This window comes from Amia ocellicauda, chromosome 15, assembly GCF_036373705.1.
Source record: "Amia ocellicauda isolate fAmiCal2 chromosome 15, fAmiCal2.hap1, whole genome shotgun sequence".
Lineage (NCBI taxonomy): Eukaryota > Metazoa > Chordata > Actinopteri > Amiiformes > Amiidae > Amia > Amia ocellicauda.
Window position 1 is genome coordinate 7,134,111 of NC_089864.1, and position 15,654 is coordinate 7,149,764.

The 15,654-nt window shown below is 37.2% G+C and overlaps 1 protein-coding gene across 3 annotated transcripts in view; it reads left to right on the forward strand.

Moving 5' to 3' along the window:
* LOC136771849 (chemokine-like protein TAFA-5) overlaps positions 1–5,589 on the forward strand; it is a 96,428-nt gene extending 90,839 nt beyond the window's left edge. For 2 of the 3 annotated variants that reach the window (XR_010822381.1, XR_010822382.1), the window contains exons 4-5: positions 1,266–1,416; positions 3,989–5,589. Coding sequence is in view for 1 of the 3 variants with exons in the window: in XM_066724391.1 (XP_066580488.1) it covers positions 3,989–3,997 (9 nt within the window). In the remaining 2 variants the exon portion in view is untranslated. The remainder of the gene's footprint in view (positions 1–1,265; positions 1,417–3,988) is intronic. The other variant, XM_066724391.1, reaches the window with a different exon arrangement.
* Positions 5,590–15,654: the final 10,065 nt, after the last annotated feature.

The window sequence follows — 15,654 nt, forward strand, 5'->3', positions numbered from 1 at the left end:
ACGAGGTTCTCCAAAATGTGCCGGCTCACCACCGTACCATCACGATCATCTCCTTTGAAGTTGTGAAGTGCGGGAGATCTATGTGAAGGACACACAGGCAGAACAATCAAAGTTACAGTTTAGACATGGACGAATTCAGTAATAATAGCGGTACTGCTCTCACCGACTAGTTGATTCCATGAAGTTAAGTAAAGGGAAGATGCCTTTGTTATTGTAATAGTAAAAAGGCTACATTTGTTGATACATGTATTATTTTTAAGGCAGTCAACCTCCTACATTGCAAAAAAACAGCATTCTTTATCAGCATATGTTTATCACAGCATATATTCATAACAGTGCATTTATTACTGTTTCCCCCAAGAAATGTTATAATGTATCTTGGGTAATAATCGTGTTTATTTTGTTTGTTCTTTTGTAAAACATTCCCGACATTAACTTGTACTGAATAATAGAGAAACCACTTAAAAAGTCTGCCACAATTTATTGTTGCACTATTCCAAAGCAAATAATGAATCCCATGCTAAAATACATTCTCTGTAATATTAGTGTTTTTTAATTAAACACCCAAATCATTTCCAGCAGAATCTGGTTCTGTTTGAGATCCGCGTTTGCTACACAGTCACCTCTGCTGTGCAGCTAGCTGGGCAAGATATCCGCAGATATATTTAAGCTATTTGCTCATACCGTGATTCTTGAGACAGATATGCTTTGTTCGAATATTAACTCAGAAATAGCTTTGTGATGAATGGCAGCGCCTGTACCTCAGTGGAGTTGACTAATGACACTGTCACCACCGTATCCTGCTCCCTGTCACCAGCCAAGCTTGTTTGCTTCTCAGGTTGATTTCATTTCATTGGCGTTGCTGCCTCGTGTCCCAGTAAGGTCAGGCGTGACCTTTTCTGTTAGGACACGCTAGGAATTCATTACAAGGCATTATGATTACAGTGTAGCTAACCTTCTCCTACTGTATGCTAACATTTAAATACATTTGCATTTCTATCACCTTTAGAAAACCGAGGGAGAGCGAACGGTTTAGATGCATCCTTAATCCATCGTCACTAATTGTGCTTTTTTTGTGTGTGTGTGTTCATAGTATCATCACAATCCCGCTTTATTTGTTTCCAAAGACTCGGTAGAGATGTGCCGAGTGTGAAATACCATGATTTGATTATTGCTGTGTTTGCCGCTACGATTTATATCCATCTGACATCATTTCCCTCCCATAACTGACCCCCAAACTACCCAAACCATACCTGTGATTTCAGGCACTATGACGTGATGGAATCCCCTTTCAAATCATAAACAAACATGGTGGAACGCTTTGCGAACTCGACTGACAGCGAAAAACAACTACTTGTCGAGAGCAGACATGAAAAAAAACAACAAAACCAATATGGGCCTTAACTCCATTAAAAGGTACAAATTCAACTATTTCCAGTTAGACTAACCTGCATGTGTCATTTTGGTGAAGTCTGTATTTGCACAAAATGGAGGGAGATGCAATGTCTGCTATTTAAACATACTTCACAGTTTAAACTATTGTCTGTGTAATTTATTATGGCAGAATGATCCAGGCTTGCATCATATTAACTAACTACATTGTCTAGTTTTTCTTAGTTTGATGTAATTTGTCATATATTGTAGAATATATACTTATATTAGAATGTCCCTCTCAGGTTCTGTGAGAATGTTCAGATGGCAAAGGGTTTGTTTACTTGATTGATTGATTATATATTTTTTGACATGTCAGGCATGCTGATGCATCATAGTGTAAGAAAATATGATTAATTTACAGAATCTAACTGAATTGTGTGTGTGTGTGTTTTATTGTATATGTATATGTATATTGTTGTATGGCAAGTAATAATACGGCAAGTAAGCAAATAGTTGCAACATCTACTGATTTGCTACATTTTCTAAACACTATAATATTGGCGAAATGATTAAAATATAATAAAGCATCACACACACATAGGTGCATTGCGATTCAGTACCTCTAAAGTTTGAATCTGCCTTAATTAGCGTTTTTTCTCCTCTGATGTGTCATACCTGGGGACTAACGTAATTTGTATAAAATTGACATTAACGTGTTTTCACTGTATCCTAATTGTTTCCTTATTTAATAGATTTTTTTAATCAGTTTAAAGAAATATAGGTCTCATTATCAAGATCTTTTTTTTCCATCTGAAGAGAATGTTTTTCTTATTTTAGAACTAAATGCATTACACAATCAATATTTACGCTTGTGCAAAACAGGACCATAATGTATATGGTTTATAAGCTATGTATTTGCACACAATCAGAAAAACAATACAGTTAAACATTTTGTATTATCTTGTATTCCAATTAAACATCCTGTTTATATATCAGACTATAATATGTGCACTTCTGCTTTCATTTTGTCTCAGTAGAAACACAAACAGATTGAGAGACTGAGAGACTTTTTCATATGCTTTTATGCATACATAGGCCTAGACCAATTCCAGACTCGAATCTGCTCGCTAATCGCAAATTGCAGACTTGTGCCCCATCGTGTTTTTGTGTATAATTACTAGAAAATGGTTTCAGACAAATAATTAAACTGCAATCTCGTAATTTGTGATTTCCACGCAGGTCAGAGTTTTGCTTTGCTCTAGGCTGTGGTGTTGCCGTTTCCACAAGCTTCCATAGTCTCGTGCTGGTGTGGTGTGTGAATGAATCGCACAAATCCATAATGAATGATCCTTATAGAGAGAGAGAGAGAGAGAGAGAGAGAGAGAGAGAAAAAAAACGTCAGATTGACATTCTCGTGAAGAAAAGTGTGTGAGAGAGTAATAAAAGCATTAGGAGAAAGTAGCTCACATTGCCTACGGAGCAGCTGAGTTAATTTGCATTTTAATTCCATTGAGATCTGTTCGAGCTGTCTTGCTAAGCATTGTCATTTTTTTATTATTTGTGTTAATTCAAACATAATTACTACAGTATCGCTAGAGGGCACTGCAGATCACATTATTTCATATGATAAGAGGCATGAAATTGCAGACTAGCAGCATGTATAATGTACCTGATAGCCTTAAATAGAGATGCTTTTGTGTGATAAGTAATATAACATGGTTTTTAACCTCAGCAATCCAGGTTCATCTTGAGCGACTGCTAAAGGGGCAGCGTGCTATTTTAATTTAAATGGGGCGTGTTTAAAAGCAGGTTTGTCTCATCCTTGTCCCCACAATCTACCCCCACAATTTTACAGATTACAGTACTTGAATTGTGATTAATTCCTCTAAGAAGCAACTTAGAAAGATCTTGTTGTGGGAATATAAGCCTCACGCTGGCTAGGAGTGACACAGATGGCTATAAGTAAATCAGTAAGTAAGAAATGGAGGCCTTAACAGCAGGGCTTGCAAATCAGAACTTCCTCCCTCTCTGCTTGGTGTGCATCACCACATTAGTGTGATGCATTATGGGAAATTAAATAGCATCTATATGTTTTTCTTCGGGGAAAAATATTTGTATTTCGGTTCAAATCCTCAGAAAATGGTCCTGAAAAACTGTAATAGTTAATATTCTGCATTTTTCCAGATTAATTATTATAAAGTATTATATTTCACAGGTTTAACCTATATTGTTAATGTTGTTGCCCCCCAAAAACAAAAACCTCCATCCAGTACCTCCATTCTATAATGCAGTATGTAAACCTATATAGTTATTTAATGAAAATACATAATACATACAATTATATACAGTATATAACACTGTGATCATGTTTCTACCTATAAATCCAAATTATTTTGATTTTGATTTCTGAAATTGAATTTAAAATATTTCAAAATCAGGGGTCCCCTTTCCATTTGCATATTTGTATCACCTTGAAGATTGAAAGCAGTCTGGACTCTAGACTAGTGGTGGTGTGTTTGATGGGAAGCTGTATTAATCCCAAATGTATAGCACACACACACAGCATATTACTGAACAGCAAAATGTTTACCCGTGTTTTCTTATTGATTTGCAGGTCTCCTGACAAACGTAGCAACAGCGAATCCTCAGAGGGGCGGTTTAGACTCTGTGTGAGCTACCTACCTTAGTCAAGTTTCACTGCTGGATCATCTGTTGTGTGTCATCAGCTCAACTGTCTCTCTGTATTGTATAAGACAGCTTAATTCCTTCTGCTACGAGCTTAAGTCTGTTCCACACCGCGCTGGAGTACAGGATCGCAGGAGGCCGACCTCTGAGATGTTGACTCCACACTCGTGCTACACAGTGGATCCCACACAGGATTGCCCCCTGCCGTTGGATCTCATGTGGACCGCATGGCCAACGCAGAGGAAACTGGTTTGCCAAGGACTGGACTCATAGTTCTGCGGGCCCAGCACCACACACGGGACAAACGGACCTATTCCTGAGTGCGGGGGCCTTGAGGAGACTCACTCTGTCGCTCTCATGATATTTATGCAGACCAAAGAACAACAAGAACAACAAAAGGATGTTGAGATGGGCGAGGTTCATTTGTGCATCGCCAGGGTCCTTTGGAACATTACAAATGAAGCCTTTACTCAAGAGCTACACAACGGAGGTGTCATGGAGTTAAAGGTCCGAGAACATGAACTGCTCTGCTGTGATGGAGTGCAGTCGCACCCCTGTGACAGTACTGACCTTCTAAAAGGAGCACCTTTCATTCTTTGCTGACTATTTTTTTCTTGGACTGAATTCATTACTCTATTTTGAACCTGAAGACAATATATGCGCAACACACGCACACACACACACATATATATATTTGTTTATATGTACGAATACATATATACATATATATATATAGAGATAGATAGATAGATAGTTAGATATACTTGCAAAGTTGCAATTTTTCAAATGCTACATCTGGACAATTTGCAATAAGCATGGATGGGTTACAGTAATACAACGATCCCATTTATCACCACAGAAGAAATAATTAAATGTTTGGGGGAAGAAAAAAATCATTAAATGTATTTTGAAAAGCCTAAAGTTATATATTTAACAGTTTTATATGTTGTATCTTTGTAGAAAACCTTATTTAACACAAATAATGTGGTCACTATGCCAGTCATAAAAAGTGGATACAAGAAGAGCTTGGTTTTCATTCTGCTTTTCTATTTCGTTTTCTTTGTTTGTCACAAAAGTGGCTGTTGAATTATATACATTTTTTTTATATCTCCATTGGAATATTTGAATTTAAAGATCATAATCAACAAGAACTTGTAAAAAAGAATATCAAAAATCAACAATATAAGTCATACCCCATTAATATATTGCATCACTGCCCTGTTTCTAGGCATATCTGTCCGATTGTACTGTATATTACCGTGAAATACGTCACTAATTGTCTCATTTTCATTTCCTTTTTTTCTTGTGTTGCACAGCGCAGACCTCAAGAGTGATGATACTTGAATGGATGAATGAAAAAAATAGAATCATTTGCATTAAAAAATACTTTTTTATTATAAAATATTTTAAGAAAGAAATAAATACATGAAACAACTATTACTTGCCAAGCAGAGATGTTCACGGATGACTTGATGAACCGAGAGAGACCAACATTAAGAACATATTCACGATGCTTCTCTGAGATTCTCATATTGTGTGAGTTATGCATACAGTCTATTCAAAATGTTTATCATTTTTTGTATTCCACTCTATAAATACACTATAAATGAAAACTGCAGTGAGGAAAATCAGAAACTGTCATGACTACAGATAATTATTTGTTATTCCGTACGTGTCCGCACATAATACAGATGCAACTAAGGAATAGAAAATAGACATTATCATTTCAAATTGCTTCATTTGAATGGACGAGAAAGTACCTACCTATTTAAAATAAATACATTAATAAATAGACAGAATAAGAGACTTAACAATCTCAGGTTCTTTGGGGGGGAAATTACTCTTGAACCAAATCAAAACTTTGACCTACCTGTGAATCACAAAGTACAAACCTGTACTCCACCTTATACTATGTATAAATGAAAATATTATAGATAAACATTTGGTAATTTGAGATTTGCAGGTGGGACGAAGTTTTGATTTTGTCCAGCCCTTAATCTGAATCATATAAGGAAAGGTTAGACATTCAACAATGCCCTCAAAGAAAAAGAAGGAAATGTCACCTGACTAAAACTTCTTAACTCTCAGCTGAAATGTTATAAGCATCCATAGGTTAGTTCAAATTAGGTCCCTTTTTCTTAATTATTGTGTAGCATTCAATCAATCTCTGTATATCAAAAGCAGCGTACAATTAGTCTTTTTGATAATTTCAGAAAATATGGTCAGCTTATCCACCTTTTCTTAAGCGGTGCGATTTACATTTCTTCTGTACTTATAGGTACAGTCAAACACACATTGGCACTCAGAATTAAATATATGAATATATATGTACTAATGCAAGCATTGGGTACCTGCTTTTAAAATCTGAATCAAAATACACAATTCATTATTGAAGAAGACCTGAAGTCCTGTCATACAAGTTTAATCCATTGCAACAAAAGACGGACAGCCATTTTGGACTGGGTTGCCCTTTTTAGTGTGGATCGTCATTTTGGCAACAAGGCAATACATTATAAGGTAATAAACTTTAAAAATGATATAGAAAATTAATCTCCCAACTTCTGAAGCCCTATCACTGCACAGCACAAAATAAAAAAGACAGAAATCAGGTTTGCATTAATGGGCAAAGATGAAACAAGATCCATCAATCAGAGGCCGACTTAACATTCATACACTTTACGAAATCATTAGTGTAAATCATGTCTTCAGCGTTAACTGAAACAAAGCCGTTTTGACACTGTAACAAATGGTAAAAACCAAGATCTGCGTGCAAACAAGCTGTTCGTTTTGGATGCCTTTGTACAGTTCATTCAAACTTATTAACACCATATGTCGCCGGGTCCTCTTCCCAGTTCCACCGTGAGCCAAAATCCATACGATTCCGGGGTCATCCATATTTTTTTCTGTACTTCTCTAAACCTCAGCATCCAGATTTCTTTGGCAACACTCTACACCCATTTCCATTTAAATACCAGATCCAACATGATGTGTTACAATTACAATACAACAACTGCCCCGGCTGCATCACCCCAGTTCCTGTTGGAAAGACTCACGTGTTTCAATAAAGGCTCATGCTTCAAAGTTATATTTTGCAATGGAACTAAATGGTAAAGTACTGTTGTCTAAATGGGAAGTCGTTTTATTTGCAGTGATGCTATATCTGGGCTAGAGAGCCAACACTGGCATGGGGACACAAGTACACGATACTGAAACTTAAACAAATCGCCTATGGTGAAGTGTATTACAGTGATGGAAAAAAGTATTTGATCCCCTGCTGATTTTGTACGTTTGCCCACTGACAAAGAAATCATCAGTCTATAATATTAATGGTAGGTGTATTTTAACAGTGAGAGACAGAATACCAACAAAAAAATCCAGAAAAACGCATTTCAAAAAAGTTATAAATTGATTTGCATGTTAATGAGGGAAATAAGTATTTGACCCCTTCGACTTAGTACTTGGTGGCAAAACCCTTGTTGGCAATCACAGAGGTCAGACGTTTCTTGTAGTTGGCCACCAGGTATGCACACAACTCAGGAGGGATTTTGTCCCACTACTCTTTACAGATACTCTCCAAGTCATTAAGATTTCGAGGCTGACGTTTGGCAACTCGAACCTTCAGCTCCCTCCACAGATTGTCTATGGGATTAAGGTCTGGAGACTGGCTAGGCCACTCCAGGACCTTAATGTGCTTCTTCTTGAGCCACTCCTTTGTTGCCTTGGCTGTGTGTTTTTGGTCATTGTCATGCTGGAATACCCATCCACGACCCATTTTCAATGCCCTGGCAGAGGGAAGGAGGTTCTCACCCAAGATTTGGCGGTACATGGCCCCGTCCATCGTCCCTTTGATGCAGTGCAGTTGTCCTGTCCCCTTAGCAGAAAAACACCCCCAAAGCATAATGTTTCCACCTCCATGTTTGACGGTGGGGATGGTGTTCTTGGGGTCATTCCTCCTCCTACAAACACGGCAAGTTGAGTTGATGCCAAAGAGCTCGATTTTAGTCTCATCTGACCACATCACTTTCACCCAGTTCTCCTCTGAATCATTCAGATGTTCATTGGCAAACTTCAGATGGGCCTGTACATGTGCTTTCTTGAGCAGGGGGACCTTGTGGGTGCTGCTGGTTTTTAGTCCTTCACAGCGTAGCGTGTTACCAATTGTTTTCTTGGGGACTATGGTCCCAGCTGCCTTGGGATCATTAACAAGATCCTCCCGTGTAGTTCTGGGCTGATTCCTCACCATTCTCATGATCATTGAAACTCCACGAGGTGAGATCTTGCATGGAGCCCCAGACCGAGGGAGACTGACAGTTATTTTGTGTTTCTTCCATTTGCGAATAATCGCACCAACTGTTGTCACCTTCTCACCAAGCTGCTTGGCGATGGTCTTGTAGCCCATTCCAGCCTTGTGTAGGTCTACAATCTTGTCCCTGACATCCTTGGACAGCTTTTTGGTCTTGACCATGATGGAGAGTTTGGAATCTGATTGATTGATTGCTTCTGTGGACAGGTGTCTTTTATACAGGTAACGAGCTGAGATTAGGAGCACTCCCTTTAAGAGAGTGCTCCTAATCTCAGCTCGTTACCTGTATAAAAGACACCTGGGAGCCAGAAATCTTGCTGATTGATAGGGGATGAAATACTGATTTCCCTCATTAACATGTAAATCAATGTATAACTTTTTTGAAATGTGTTTTTCTGGATTTTTTTGTTGTTTTTCTGTCTCTCACTGTTAAAATACACCTACCATTAAAATTATAGACTGATCATTTCTTTGTCAGTGGGCAAACGTACAAAATCAACAGGGGATCAAATACTTTTTTCCCTCACTGTATCTGTTTAAAAATATATAGCGGTGGATATGGTTCACTGGAATGTTTCCTCAGCTACGCACATGAAACGTTTGGTCACCCTTTCACCACCGGCAGTTTAAACGCTCCTAACAGATGTATCCCAAAAGACTGCAGTTGGGTTAGGAACCAGCAACGTTCGCCTCCTTCCTCGTCTTGTTGATTTAAGCCATTTCAGGTGATCATTCCATGTGTTTGGGATCATTTTCACGCTCCAAAACAAAGCAAAACCGAATGAAATGTTTGCCGATATGTCGCTTTGCTGGGGCTACTGCGTAATGATGAAGAATGTATTGTTATAATTCCTTTACATGTCTTACTGAAAACATTCATATTCACACCTCATTGAGCAGGAATGCGGTTTTGTTTAAACTGCACTGTTTTGACATCCCAGAGGTAAATGGATATTTTCCTGTTAGGAACAAAGTTCTTATTAATCTGTTAGTAGTTGTGAAAAGAACATCTTGATCAGGTAGGTACAATCTTCATGGATACACAGAAGCTGGGGCCAAAACTAAATATACTTGGCCTCAGGGGGAGACTAAATATTTAAGAGGACCTGTCAGGTAAGGGTGGGATACAGTACCTGTCCTCATATCGATGGCAATTGGAAACATTTATAGATGTTCCAGACCTCCGAGTGATGTTCTTGGCGGTTTAGTGCGATCAAACTCACTGCTTTGTTGTGAGACCAAACCAGACCAAAGCCTGGTCTGTGAAGCAACCTTTAAAATGCTTTTACACCATTGATTAAATGTTTTAAAACCAAATTTCCTGCTTTTGACCACTCTGAGATTAGTTTCTGGTTGACCAAAACATTCCATATTAGAATATGTTCTATTTAAATGATTAAGATCCTGGTGTTTTTCTGAAAGAGATGGCATCTTAAACGAGCTTCTGAAAATCCATTCCAGCGTGCTTGTGATTACTCAAACAATGTCATGCACGTCTGAAGAGTGACATTACATCATTCAAATCTGCCTGCAGTAAAGGAAAAAACAAGAAAGACACTGAGGAAGTCCATACAATAAGAAGTAAGTGGTCTCTCACAAGATAATGTAATGCTTTATAAAGCCAGGTGTCTGAGTGTATTATGGAATAAAACTTGAATTTCCATTTTATTTAAATTTTTCCATTCTGATGATAATTCAAAGTGTTTGAATGAGGCTAGAATTCTCTTTCTCTCTCTACATATATATATATATATATGTATACATACACACCTATATATATCTTAATACAAGCACTTACTGTGTATTACATTTCACTTTTGTATTGTATTAATGTTATTGTCATTTGTATTGTTGAAATGTCTCTATACGAGTTTAATTTTAATTTCAACTTCAATAGAGACCAAAGCTCAGTCAAACGTCTAGGAATCTGTCACAAGTTCAGGTGGAAAAGTATTGGTTCGACAAAATGAAAAACTCACCATTTATATCACATCTAAAGCACAGCAACAGCAATATAACAGTAATAACCAAATCTATCATAATTTAGTTAGAAGGATAACACTCAGCTGTTAATAACAATTTCATAGTGTAAGTTGTTATTGTTTACAATATAAATCTAATTAACAGTACACACAAAGATTGGGAGGCAATCAATATCTCATGTTTTTCACAGCTGCTTTGCTTGGGAGAACTAACACAACACAAAGATTGCCAATACTGTTGAACCCAAACAATATTTGTTTTGCATGTCCAATGATAAAGGCAAGGTCAGAATTAAGGCACAAATCACTTTATTTACGGCTGACAATCAACGTATCCAGTGTGCACTGCCTTAAAGAAAATGGAGCCAGAGCAAATTTAAATTATTATTTTCCTGGACAGCAGTTCAAATGTATTTTGTGATAATGTTACAAACACATGCACAACATCATGAAAAGGTTATACAAAACATTGCCAGAATGAGATGTGTTAGCTGAGTATTTATTTATCTATTTTTTGTGTATTATGTTTTTAATAGCAATGCAAATCTGCTGTTCTGTGATGAGTTTTGTCATTGGAAATGTCAGTCTGGTAGCTGAGCTTTGCCTTTGAAATGCATCTAATGTAGAATGTGTCTAATTGCTCCTCTTTATTGGGGGATATTATAATTAGATAGTAGCTGATGTGTTGATTACTGTATTATTGTCCAGATCAGTTTCAATTGTGTGGCTTGATTGATATCTCTCCAGGTATCAGACAGAATACCAAGCGAGGGATATGTTTGGTTGTCTCTGTGAATGTCACGGGGCCCAGCGCATTAGTTTGGGGGAAAGTGTGTCTTTTCACTGTAGTTCTGCAAATAAAAAGACATGAGCACTTGTTTAAAAAGATGAACATATGGATAAGAGAGCTGAGGAAAAGCAGGTTGCTGCTGGAATTGGTGGCACAGTAGGCTAATGCTGGTAATTTGTGGGTGCCCAGGTGACTCCTTACTTCTCATTAGCCCAGTCCACTCAGCTATGCACGAGGGCTGAGCTGTCGTGGATGCACAGCACATTGGTGCATTGGTTTCACTTCCACAGAAATGTCAGCTCCATTTGCCGGTCTGACTGAAACCAGGAATAAGACCAGCCCTCATGAGCCACAGATTTGAGAGCCTACACACTCTGTACATTCTAGAACTAATTATAGTCTAGATTTTGGACAGAACACATTCATCACAGTTGAGCAGATGTGTCCTGTCCTTCTTTTCTTTCTTCTTCCTAATTTTATGTGAACGTTTTGCATACGCACAGGTGCTCAGCAGTGGGTCGATATCTCAGTGAAATCCTCTCTTGACAGCAAATACATCTGTCTTGAAGTTTTGATTTCTAATGCACAGGAACAGCAGTCTTTTCCAAAACCCAAACTGTGAGGTAACTGTTTCCAAAAGAGCGTTGTTTTGTTCTGCAGTGTCCAGTAGAAGAAAGAGTCAAGCGTTCACTTTTTCATTTTGTGGTGTTTGACTTAATTAACAGTTGCAGGATTGTGCTTGTAGACAACCGTTGTGGAGCTGAAGGTTAAATCATTTATAAAAGGTGATTACCCGACTCCACAGAGCCTTACAGAGCAAAGATGGAGCTCAGACCTGAAGTCTCTCCAGGGAAGGGATATTTGTCTCTGTCATCTGGCCTTTAAGCTTCATTTAACATCTTTAACAGGCTGTATATATTACATATTTTTATTAGTTACAGAAATCTAAGATAAAAGCATACTACCTGTCTAACAAAACTGAATTCATAAATATATTGAAATATATTTATTGACACTGTGGGGGGTTTGACACAGTGTCGGGGCCCACAAGGCGGGGTCTAGGAGACTCAAGGCGGGGTACTGTGCAGCAAAGTGATTTATTAAATACAGTGTTGGTGAATCAGAAGAGACCAACTCACCCTTTCTGCTTTGATCAAATACTTGTCTCTTGAGTCAAACGGGTAGATTTCCTTTCAAAAGTGTACGGTTTCTTCCAAATGCACTCCATCCCATTTTTACTCTTCATTTGATTTCTTCCACAATATCTCCATCTGCACAGATTTGTTGTCCAAGGCAGACAGAACGTTTGACTTCTCCGAGCATCTGTTGATCAATGTTCTTAGATCTTAGATTCTGCAAGCTGTTAAACACGACTTTGGTTTGACTCAGCTTCTTTTTGAGTCCAGTTTTCATGCTTGCATCTGAGAGTTCTTGAAATTGAAGTTCATTCAAGTGTTGTTGCAAAAAAGACAATGTCAACTGTAAACTGTAAGTTGTTTGGATAAGCTCTGATTGACATGATACCTTTTTCTAAATGTCTTGATCTTCTAGAGTTGCCTGGAAGAGTTTTAGAGTGATTAAGAACATAAGAAAGTTTCCAATCAAGAGGAGGCCATTCGACCCATCCTGCTCGTTTGGTGTCCATTAATAACTAAGTGATCCAAGGATCCTATCCAGTCTGTTTATAAATGTTCCCAAGTTGTCTCTTCAGCCACATCGCTGGGGAGTTTGTTCAGATTGTGATGCCTCTCTGTGTGAAGAATTGTCTCCTGTTTTCTGTCTTGAATGCCTTGAAGCCCAATTTCCATTTGTGTCCCCGGGTGCGTGTGTCCCTGCTGATCTGGAAAAGCTCCTCTGGTTTGATGTGGTCGATGCCTTTCATGATTTTGAAGACTTGAATCAAGTCCCCATGTAGTCTCCTCTGTTCCAGGGTGAAAAGGTTCAGTTCCTCAGTCTCTCAGTAGGACATTCCCTTGGACCTGGAATAAGTCTGGTTGCTCTCCTCTGAACTGCCTCTAGAGCAGCGATATCTTTCTTGAAGTGTGGAGCCCAGAACTGTCCACAGTATCCAGATGAGCTCTAACTAGTGCATTGTACAGTCTGAACATCACTGCCCTTGTTCTCAATTCTACACTTTTGACAATATACCCTAACATCCTGTCTGCCTTTTGTATTGCTTCCCCACATTGTTTGGATGGAGAAAGTGATGAGCCTTTACAATCTAGATCTTGTTAGTGTCTTGGTGGAGTCAAATTGTTGATGTATCATTGTTGTATATATATTTAATATGAGTTATATGATTATGAGAAAGCATCTGATTCAGTATATACAAACTCAGTCATCAGAGCTTGAAGAAATCAAAACATTGAGGAAACCTATATATAAATGAAATGGATAATGGAAGATAATATATAATCTACTGATAATATAATATATAAAGATTATGGGAGATTAATGAAATGAATAGATCTGTGAAAAAATTAAAATATGTGCCATTATTGAAAGAGTGAAAATAATAAAATGGCAATAAAATAAAATATTGCTTCTGTTGAAAGAAGGCTGTGAAAGATTAGTGTGCTGTAATTAGAATAAAACGAGGCAATGATTATGTGAAATAAAGAATACACCTTTATTACGATTAGAAAAGAAGTTTGCATAGTCAGCTGCAAAGCATAATTGTCCTTACATGCCAAGTTAGGATCGCAATTATATATTTCCAATGTAACACTGCGTGAGAGAACAAAGGAGGAAGTGACCAGACTGTAGGACTGGAACTCAATGCCGTCTATAGTATCTATATTTATTGATATGTATTTAATTCACTTGTTATCTGATTCAAGACCTACTGTGTAACAAACTCACTAAACACTTTCAGGAAATATAAAGTATTTTTAGTATTTTTAACACAACAAGTTGTCAACAATTAATTAAAACAATGTTTGCTTAAGAGATAATTGTATTACTTTTAAATATAAAATTAAATAGTTTCCTTTTAAATATTGTGACAGGTTTGTATGAATTTAAATCCTTTTATAAACGTGAGCTGAAATGTGTCCTTCCATGTTCACATTATGCTTCAGTGGATTTTCATCATTGCATTAAAGCCAATAAAATGTGTGTTAATGCATCTGAATATACTTTTATAGGCTTTCATTTGAAGAGACCATTCCTGTGATGGCAATACAAACTCTAACAAATGCTTAAGGCTATTAAGATGTGTAACAGCATCCTCTATTCTATTATTCTGTTGTAGAAATGTTCTTCATATTGTTTTAATATTGTACCATTGCTCAGTCAAAGCAGTGCCAAAAAATATTCTCTGTAGGAAAACATTTTTCAGTTCTAAACATTTTACAGGTTGTTTGGTTTATATTGAAAGATATATATATATATATATATATATATATATATATATATATATATATATTGGTTCCTTTATTGCAGTTTGTTATCTAGGAAAATGTTGTAGTCATAGTAGAGAAACACACAGTGACTCGGTTATTAAATAAATTGTTTAAAGTTGGATTATGCATTGTGAAATTACAGTGATTATAACTCATAGAGTATTTCTTTAGTGTGCTTAAATTAAGAGGGGTTCATAGAAAGGAGTGTTCAAAGACAGAACATTATTTCCCAAGAGAAAATGTAAGATGGTGTAGATATTGTATAACAGAAATATCCTAAAAAATTCTGTAAATATTAAAAGATGATAATTCAATCAAATAGTGTAATCTAAAGAGGTTTATGGTTAGTTTTACAGCCCTAGAACACAATAATAAAACCAAACATCCTAACTTAATTAAATTATGAGCATTGGGAAGAGAAACTGAATTTAGCAGAGTCACAGTTAACATCATAAACCAGAAAATGACTGCAACTCATTAACATGTTACAGATGTCTAGATCAGAGTGCTATCCCTGCTTTAATTTAGTCCTCAAGCTTTACTGAACCAAGCTGTAAAAGACATGGGCAATATGTGCCAACAATGAGACCTATCTGGGACTTTGCATAAACAACTAAGGATAATGACCCTCCATTTAGAATAGTTTTATGCCTCTTTTACTTTTACACAGGCACTCTGTATAGCTGCGCATTCTTGACTTCCATCCAAATGGGCGACTCAAGAGTTCAGAGAAAAAGCACAGATTGCTCTGGATGTTGCCAGCAGCCTTTTTTATTCCTTCTTTTTTTTCTTCATTGAGCAAACCTGTGATACAACCTTCCTCCCTGCCACCGCAATAATATGAGAAAAAAAAAAACTCAGTCAAGTTCATAATCATGTCTTGATATGTGGAATTTAGTTTCAGAATTCTAATGAAGCTCAGCAGCTGGGAGACAAGCAGCTCATCTGAAGATTAAATGAGAAAAATTACCACCTTTGCCAGTTCCTTTAAAAACTAATTTACATTCTGTCAGCTTCCATTAGGAATGGGGACAGAGAATATAGAAGGAAATATGCATGAATACGGCCCCATTCTGGCCAATCGCAGCGACTCTCGCCCCGCTTACAAAGCTGCCA